The 8,844-nt window shown below is 35.6% G+C and overlaps 2 protein-coding genes across 3 annotated transcripts; both read left to right on the top strand.

The window, feature by feature from the left end:
• Positions 1-809: 809 nt before the first annotated feature.
• Positions 810-5,159, top strand: LOC117908162 (coiled-coil domain-containing protein 22 homolog). Its single transcript, XM_034821819.1, has 7 exons — positions 810-1,089; positions 1,953-2,473; positions 2,507-2,510; positions 2,657-2,880; positions 3,065-3,211; positions 4,286-4,510; positions 4,635-5,159. Exons 1-7 carry the CDS (start codon positions 832-834, stop codon positions 4,894-4,896), a joined length of 1,641 nt encoding a protein of 546 aa, XP_034677710.1. The 5' UTR covers positions 810-831; the 3' UTR covers positions 4,897-5,159.
• A 107-nt stretch (positions 5,160-5,266) lies between these two features.
• On the top strand, positions 5,267-8,739 carry LOC117908753 (nucleotide-sugar uncharacterized transporter 2). 2 transcript variants are annotated; one of them, XR_004650244.1, is made up of 8 exons: positions 5,267-5,938; positions 6,849-7,000; positions 7,101-7,309; positions 7,392-7,485; positions 7,593-7,759; positions 7,865-8,035; positions 8,151-8,501; positions 8,583-8,739. XR_004650244.1 is itself a non-coding variant. In XM_034822460.1 (7 exons), exons 1-7 carry the CDS (start codon positions 5,860-5,862, stop codon positions 8,428-8,430), a joined length of 1,152 nt encoding a protein of 383 aa, XP_034678351.1. In that variant the 5' UTR covers positions 5,267-5,859; the 3' UTR covers positions 8,431-8,739. The 2 variants fall into 2 exon arrangements, 1 of the variants encoding a protein (XP_034678351.1); XM_034822460.1 differs by having other exon boundaries at positions 8,151-8,739.
• Positions 8,740-8,844: the final 105 nt, after the last annotated feature.

Genomic DNA, 8,844 nt, shown 5'->3' with positions numbered 1-8,844 from the left:
AATACTTTTAACCTAAAAATTGTTTTTGAAGAAAAACCCGTGTTTGATTAAATTTAAGAAGCATTTTTTAAAATTTTAAAAATCATTTATACAATTGAAAAGTAATGTTTTTATGAAAAAAAAACACTTGCTAAGTGCTTCTTTAAAAATACTTTTAAAATAAAAATATTTTCTTAAAAATACTTCAAATAGAAACACTATAAATTGGATATTTAGAGTTTGTGTGACAACTATTTTCAAAAATAATTTTCTATTTTTCAAAACAAAAAAGTTGTAAAACACGTTTGAAAATCAGAAAACTGTGTTTTCATATAACATCTTTTAATTATTTTCAGTTGTTTTAACTTATTTTTTAGAATTATTTTAAAAAATAATTATACAAACATCTACTATGCTTAAAAATAAAGCTCTAAACATAAAACATATTTAAAAATATTAAAAATATTATAAGTTGACTTTTGTTTAAAAATTATTTTAAAAAACAGTTACCGTAATTCTCTTACCTCTTACCTCCTAAAATCAACTTTTATGTCTCCATTCCCCAAATGGCTTTAACAATAGAAAAGGACATTATTACCTACAAGGGAAAAACATAAACTGAATCACTCGCCGTCAAAACGGTGTCGCTTCAATGTGCATTTCGAAAGCCGGGTTTTATCCCTGAGACAACCGTTACATCACGGAGTCATGCACAAAAATGAGCCGTGAAACGTCGTCGTTTAACTCTCAAACGACACCGTTCAGAAAGAACGGAGTCCCTTCTACACTATGATAGGCTCAAGATCAAAACCTAAAACATTGGCGTTTGAAAATTCATAGAGGAAAAGATTCATGGAGGAATCTCAAGAGATTCTACTGAGTTCACTCGCGAGCGCCGGAGTTTCGATTCCGACCTCCGTTTCTTCGATCCAAGACCTCACGCCAACGTCTCTTTTCTCGATCTGTGCTCAATCTCTTTCTCTGATCGATAATACGACGTCGTTTCCAACTTCTCTGCCCGATTCGATGGCGGAGAGGTTCAAGATCTGTACGGAAATTGCTTCCGCTGTCAAAAGTCTAGGGTACATTGGGGACATGAGCTTCCACAAGGTAAAGGCTTTAAAATCTTCGATCTTATTCTGGTTCCTGCATTTTCTGAGAATCCAAACAGAAGTGAAAGTTTTGGCTTGGAACTATAATTTTGTTGTTTTACTGAATTTGATGTTGCGAATAAACTGAGCAAAGCTGGAATTTAATGCATCAAAATTAAAAAATAGGAACCAAATAATGAGGATTTCTTTGCTCTATCATTGGTCTGATTTACAATTTGAATAACTTTGTGGACATTTTTATTGGAGTGGATTGATTTCTGTTGCTCCAACGAAATAAAATATCAATATTAACCATCTTACTGAGTTTCTGAAGATAGGGATGTAGTAGCTGAAGGTAGATGGTTTTGACTTCAGAAAATGGTAGAATTAGTAGCAAAACATGAAAATGTGGATAAAGAATTTGGGAAATATGTATAAACAATTATAGACATGGAACTCTCTCACATCAGCCTATGTTTAAAACTATGATTGGTCCTACCAGTTGTTGTTTTGTGTACAATTGATTGTTTCTACTTGATTTACAACCCTGTCGAATCTAGTTCAACAACAGTTGAAACCATCTAGCAAAAGATGTTAGAGGAAGTACTATGGTTTGTAGAAGCTATCTGGTGGTATGAGGCCTTTTGTATATGTTGTCTTTTGACCCTGCTGTTTTCTTGCTTATTGCATGTGAGCTTTTAACTCATTGAAGGAGGGTTCAAAAACCCTTTTAGTAACTGGACCCATCTTCTTTCTTATCCCCTTACTTTGTAATTGATCTGAACTTGATGCCTCTGATTCCTTTTCTTCTGGTTCTAGTTTTCAGTTTCTTATTGTTCTGAAATATTCTTAGAAACAGAATGTATGTGTTGCTTACAACAGTTCTTGTATCCATCTGAAGAGGACTTGTATAAGTTGGTAAGATTTTTGGTGGAGAAGCTGCCTGAATCATCTGAAGGAGGAAAAACTGCTGGAGGAAATGATATCTGGGCTAGAGAGAAAATAAAGGAAGATGACTTGCCAAGCACTTCAAAGCACTGGACAGAGAAGCCTGATAATCAAGGGGTGGATCTACATTTTCCAAATGTTGGAGCCAAATTGAAAGATCTGAGACTGAAAAGTGAAGTGCAAGAGTCCTCAGATAATGAGGCTGAAAATGAGTCTGGTACTAGGGCCAAGAAAGCTTATTCAATTCAGCAAAGGATGGACAGGGTGGCGGTTGTTGATGTTTCAAGACCAGGGACACAAGATTTAAGCAAAAAGGAGCTGAATAGCTTGGAAAATGGAACAGGCTTGGTTGAAAAATCTGAGGACTCTAGAAGAGATGCATCCGGAAATGAAGAAATGTCAACTCAGAGAGATGATAAAAACGTTTTGACTTCTTTCAGGAGCAGTCACTCAAGGTAAGCTTTATCTGATCTAATGTGAATCTATAGAGCTGTGAAAACTTAAAATTATACATAAAAAAATATAAAATAAAATAAAAATAGTTAAAAATGAAATTTCATTTGTTAGAAATAGTTCCCTATATATGCATGTGTACACATGCATTGATGATTTTCCTTATTGGCTTTTTCTGTTTTCAGATAAAAAGCAGGATTGAAATGTTACGAAATCAAGAAAAGTTACTCATAGAGGAGGTGACTTCTAAAAATTTAGAATCACAACATCTAGAAGAAGAATACAACTTGTTGAAATCAGCAATGGAAATGGAATTTGATGACCAGCATCCTGTTGACTTGTACATTGAGCAGCTCAATGAGCGAATAGAAGCTGGAAAGCGCAATCTTGTGGAACTGGAATCACAATGGTAATATGAATGTTCTACAATTTTAATCAAAATTAATTTTATTGTCCTTGTGAAGGGCATCTTTTCAATGTTTTCTTTTGAATCATGCTTGGGCACAGCAACAAAATGTAACTCTCATCGAACCATATAAAGTATACTTTTGCTAGCAATGCAAGAACTGATTTGTTTGTAACATCTATCACAGGGAGACTTTAAGAAAGCCTTTGGAAGAGAAAAAGAGAAGCCTTGAAGGATCTGTATATGCCACTGTACCAGGGGCTCAAGAAAAACTCCAAAAATTAAAAGAAGTTGAGCTGGAAAAGCAGTCAATCTTATATGAAATTAAAAAGAGGTAATTGCAGACAATAAATATTTGGATCTGTACATATGTCAGAATATTATTGCATTCTTTGCTGTTCCATTGTGAAATGTGAAGCCTCTGTCTTTGTTCTTGCCTCTTCGTGAGAATGCAAACATAATAAATAAGATATGTTTCAGCCAAGTGGACAAATACCAAGCCTTGGGGACATTATCCTTAACATACATCTACATTTTATTGAGAAGATCTTTGTTGCTTGTAGACCTTAAGGCTATGTTTGGTTCCCCGAAGAGTTGATGGAAAATGCAAGAGAAAGAAAATTAGAGAGGAAAAGTAGAAGGAAAGAAAAAGTGAAGGAAAATAAGAAATAGATTTACAATTAATAAATTATTTTTATATGTTATTTCAAACCATTTTCACTTATTTTTCCTCTTCTATGTAAAGATTATATAATTTAAGAATATATAAATTTTTAATTAATTTTAATTATATTTAATTTTTTTGGTATTTTTCATAACAAACCAAATATAAGAAATTCATTTTCCTTAATAGTTTTTTCTTTCTTTAATACTTTCTGGGAGTTAAACATAGCCTAACCTTCTTTTTAGTTGAACTGGTAAGTCAAGAAATTAGTTACTATGTGTTTAGAATCTCGGGGAAGTCTCATGGTAATCAAATTATGTCATTGTGATTCCTATAATATTTAGAATGAGTTCATTTCACCATCCTTACCTATAATTGCCTATGTTTATGCCCATGTTTTATACTTGGTGAAATGTCGCCATTTCAGTTTTTCTACTGTCATTAGTGATATAATTCCAATCTCAAAAATCAACTGTGAAGTTGTCTTCGTAGACATATAAATAAAAGGTTTGGAGAAGAGAAGAGCACCTTCTTGCTGTTTCTACTTACGCTAATAGTCGTAGGGTCCGCTGTGGTGGGTGTAGTTACATTAGCATAGAGATTAGAATAAGCATGCGTTAGCTAATGATGTTGAGCCCCCTCTTCTCCCTTCCTTTGTATGTGTTTGTAATTGATGAAATGACTGAAAACATGTGGGAATAGATCAATAAATCAAATCATTCACATGGTGTATGCTATTTGCAGGGAGGAAGAACATTCTAAACTATCTGCAGATCTGGAGAAGCAGCCCAAACTGCCCTCTAGGAGATCCTATATTCAGCGGATAACAGAGATCACAAAGAACAGCCGTAAACAAGATGCAGATATAGAGCGAATCTTAAAAGATACGAGGGAGCTCCAATTAGAAAGTAATTCTGTCCAAGAACGCCATCATCGAACTTATGCAGTGGTAGACGAAACAATTTTCAGGTACAAATCATTCAATAATGCATATTTGTTACATCAATGTTGTGCCATAACTTAAAAGTTTCATGTTCAGAAGTAGTTCCTTTGCTACGAACTCATCTTCAAGACCATTTATTATTACCTGCAGGGAAGCCAAGAAAGATCCAGTAGGACGGCAAGCTTACATGCTCCTCACTAGCATCCATGAGAGCTTTGAACAGATTGCCGAGAAAATCCTTGCCACCGACCGGACAAGAAGGGAGGTGACTGAACATGAGGCGAAGCTTGCAGCCATGGCCTCCCGAAGCTTGAACATCAACAAACTACAAGCTGATCTAGATGCTATCAGGCAGGAAAATGAGTGCCTAGAGCAACGCCTCCAAGATGATTCCTTAGATTCCTCGTCCTAAACATACATCTGTCCACTGTCAGTACATGATACATATCTTAATTGCAATCATACCCATAAATTTGAATTCAAAACATTGTAAACTATTCATTCCCATTACTCAAAATAAAAATACACTTCTAATTTTAGCGCCCCAATAAATATCGAATAGATACCAGATCAATCTAATTGTGTCACAAACGTAATTTAGGTTTCATTACCTTGTAATCAAATCCATTTTATTATTTGTACCTTGATTCAATTCGTCTGATATGACGTTATTTATTTATATCTTTATTCAATGATCTAAATTTTATTATATTGATTCGAAAATTGAGGTTTATCCAATGAGCTAAATGTAAAAGGGAGGGGAGGGGGTGGTTTTAACAATATTTTTAATGATATTTTTAGGGAAATAAAATACCCATCCACGGTTCCAATGAATAATTTTGAGTGTTCACTCACCTGATCCTATAAAGCTGATTTTGACTGAGTTCGCTTTTCCTTGGTCTCCATTACCTGTAACTTGTAATAAGGAGAAAAAAAAGAAAAGAAAAAGAAAATGCTCATAGATTTGGCTAATTGGCTTTCATCACAAATCCTACAAAAATGGTAATATCCATGAGCACTTGCCTGTCGCCTGAAGATTCACAAAATTTCATTGGCCTTTTTTGGTGAAGATTGCCTAACAAAATTTCATTGGCCTTGTGCTGAAGATTGCCAAAACCCCATCTTCTGATTAAACTCTTCATGAATGATTTTGATTTTGCCTGCACTCTTCACCCTTCCTCAACAAATCCTAATAGATTACCCCTTTAATCTTTCTTTCATTATTACCATTTTTGTTATTGCTACCATTAATTTATACAGATACATAGAGATTGCTTTGTAATTTTTGTAATTGTTATTTATTATTAAGAGTAATGCATTTTTACATAGAGAGAAGGAGATTTGTATTCTAACAGGTGTTTGGTGTTTGATTGTAATGGGCTTGTTCGATTCATGGTTGAGCAAAGATGTGAGGAGGTTCATCAAAAGAAGAGACAGTGATGCAGGAGAAACAGGTTTTTGTTTGAATCTCATTAAGCCAAATTATTCTCTCTCTCTCTCTCTCTCTCTCTCTCTCTCTCTCAATCTCATTTCTTTATTATGTGAATATGTGAATTGCATGTCTTCTTCTCGTAGGTTTTTTTTTTTTTTTTTTAAAGTTTTTTGGTTATTTGTTTTCAGCTTTTGATGTATTTTCTTATATGTGGGTAATTGATTTCTCAAATGGGTATTTTTTTTTTTTTTTATCCTTCTTTTTGGAATTTGATTATGATTCTCTTGAAATCACCATTTCAGAGAAGTGAGTTTTGGAATTCTTGGTTAATTTGTTCAACTTAGGGTTTTATTTTTTTGTGTTTTTTCCTAATACTGGGTCAATGCAATGGCACTGCATTTAGTCAGGGCATATTGATATCTTCGGACTCTGTTTGTTGCTTTGAATGGTTTGTTCAAGACAACTTTCTAGAGGGTATCGACTCATAATTCTTTCTATTCTATTTTTTGTTTGTACCTCACTGATTTCCATTGATGCTTTTCAACCATTCACCCCTGAAATGAGCATCTGAAAATCCACATTCCTCAGCTGATATCTTGTCATGTAGCTTGATATTTCAGTTTTTTGTCCCAATGATATCTTGTTGATCTATTTTATGCCTCTGGGGATAGGACAGAATGCTTGGCAGTAGCTTAATGGCTCTTCTTTCAGCACTTTGCTCTGGGAATTTTTTATGAGTTGTATTGTATTTTTTGGCTCTCTTTGGCTCTCTTTGGCACCTTAATCCTGATAAGATAGAAGCATTCCATGAGCCAAAAATATCCATGTATTCCTTTTTGCAGTTTAGCCCAAGTCTGTAATTTCTTTCTGGTAAATGATCCTTTTCTTTAGTTGATATCAGTTTTGAATTTGTGATTTTCTCCGATTATCAGGTCGAGCTCTGGAGGAGCTCAGAAGTTCCCTGTATAATGAGCTCAGAACTTCAGAAGGAGCTAAGCGCCAACAGCAACGATGTTGTGGACCAGTGGTGGCAATGACCTTTAATTTCATGGTTGCTGTTGGGATAATCCTAGCAAACAAACTGGTCTCTACTTTTATCTATGTGGAGGATTTTCCGCATTTATCATTGATTTGAGAATTAGTTCTAGTGAATTAAGGAAATGTTCATTTTCATTTGGGTGCAGGTCCTGGGGAAAATTGGATTCAATTTCCCAATCTTTCTCACATTGATCCACTACTTCACTGCATGGATTCTCATGGCAATTTTCAAGGGATTAGCATTGTTGCCTGTCTCTCCTCCCTCAAAAACCACTCCTTTCTCTTCCCTCTTCTTTTTGGGGGCTGTCATGGCTCTTTCCACAGGCCTTGCCAATACCAGTTTAAAATTTAACAGGTTCTAGTGCATGCTACCAATATTTCTAACAACTTCTTGTTTCTTATATTTTGTTTTCTCACTTTACATCCCCTCTATGCAGTGTCGGTTTCTATCAGATGGCCAAAATTTCTGTCACCCCAACCATAGTCCTAGCAGAGTTTATTCTCCTAAAGAAAACCGTCTCCTTCAAAAAGGTAAGTACATAGAATTTCTTCCATTTTCTTTCACTTCCCTTCACTTGATCACTTCTCCTTTTGGAACCATTTCAAATTGTTGTATAGATGACTAGGCAATGTTGTAGGTTTTGGCTCTCTCTGTTGTTTCAATAGGTGTGGCGATTGCAACGGTAGCAGATTTGGAGTTCAACATGTTTGGCGCTTGCATTGCGATACTTTGGATAATCCCAAGTGCCATAAACAAGATCCTCTGGTCAAATCTACAACAGCAAAGCAATTGGACTGCTCTTGCGTGAGTAACACTAATCTAAACTTCTAATTTTTTTTCTTTAGAACATGAAGATAAACTACTTATTTCACAGGGTATATGAAGAAGAATTAATACTTTTGAGTGCAGGTTGATGTGGAAGACTACACCAGTCACTATTTTCTTCTTACTAGCTTTAATGCCATGGTTAGACCCTCCAGGGGCGTTGTCCTTTGTGTGGGATGTGAGCAACGCTAGTGCCATTCTTATATCAGCTTTACTCGGCTTTCTCCTACAATGGTCTGGAGCTTTAGCACTTGGGTGAGACTCTAATTCTCATTTGCTCTTTGTGCATTGAAACATATCATGAGGAAGCATCAAACACAGAGATAAGCGTAGACTAAGTCGCATTTGACTCACTTGAGTTTTGGTGCAGTGCAACTTCTGCAACCTCTCATGTAGTTCTTGGGCAGTTCAAAACTTGTGTGATACTACTGGGGGGCTATATACTTTTCAAGTCAGATCCAGGGTTTGTGAGCATTTGTGGGGCTGTTGCAGCCCTTTGTGGGATGTCAGTTTACACATCGCTCAACTTGAGGGGGTCGGGGGAATCTTCGGGCAAGCAAAGCTTGCCTTCCTTCAAACAGAAAGCCAGCATGGAAGACCACACCTCTGAGAAGTCAGATGTAAACAACAACACACCCAATGTTGTCTGAATCAAACACACTTACTTCAGATGAAGGTCCTAAGAGAAACTGTCTTAGTTTCTCCCAAGTCCCATGTAATTGTGAGTATGATTTTTTGTTTGGTTTATAGGATAGAATGGTTGATCTCAGTTTTGTGATTAGGAATAATTTTTTGTCTTTAGGATACGACGATTGATCTATCGCAGTTTTGGTAAAGCATTAGCTAATCGTAGATGGTAAGATGATTTCAATTTTTTTTCTTTTTTCTTTTTTAATTTCTTCTGGCTATGTATCAACAGCATTCTCATTGTTCTGTATGATAACTAGCAAAATTCTCCATTTTCTAGCTGTCCCTTTTTCCCTTATGCCAGCCCACGGCCCGGCCCAGTTTGGGACCGTGCTGTGCATTGTGGTAGCCCAACCATTGCCTTCTTGACATAAATT

The sequence above is a fragment of the Vitis riparia genome, chromosome 19 (assembly GCF_004353265.1).
Source record: "Vitis riparia cultivar Riparia Gloire de Montpellier isolate 1030 chromosome 19, EGFV_Vit.rip_1.0, whole genome shotgun sequence".
NCBI classification, from domain to species: domain Eukaryota; kingdom Viridiplantae; phylum Streptophyta; class Magnoliopsida; order Vitales; family Vitaceae; genus Vitis; species Vitis riparia.
This window is presented reverse-complemented; position numbering and strand designations above follow the sequence as displayed.

What these genes read in the sequence shown, in the direction of transcription:
- LOC117908162 (XM_034821819.1), top strand. Translation starts at nt 832, where the DNA reads ATGGAGGAATCTCAAGAGATTCTACTGAGTTCACTCGCGAGCGCCGGA. An exon ending in TTATATGAAATTAAAAAGAG is followed by an intron (nt 3,212 to 4,285) that starts GTAATTGCAGAC and finishes TGCTATTTGCAG; the next exon opens with GGAGGAAGAACATTCTAAAC. An exon ending in GTAGACGAAACAATTTTCAG is followed by an intron (nt 4,511 to 4,634) that starts GTACAAATCATT and finishes TATTACCTGCAG; the next exon opens with GGAAGCCAAGAAAGATCCAG.
- LOC117908753 (XM_034822460.1), top strand. Translation starts at nt 5,860, where the DNA reads ATGGGCTTGTTCGATTCATGGTTGAGCAAAGATGTGAGGAGGTTCATC. An exon ending in ACCAGTTTAAAATTTAACAG is followed by an intron (nt 7,310 to 7,391) that starts GTTCTAGTGCAT and finishes CCCTCTATGCAG; the next exon opens with TGTCGGTTTCTATCAGATGG. An exon ending in TCTGGAGCTTTAGCACTTGG is followed by an intron (nt 8,036 to 8,150) that starts GTGAGACTCTAA and finishes GTTTTGGTGCAG; the next exon opens with TGCAACTTCTGCAACCTCTC.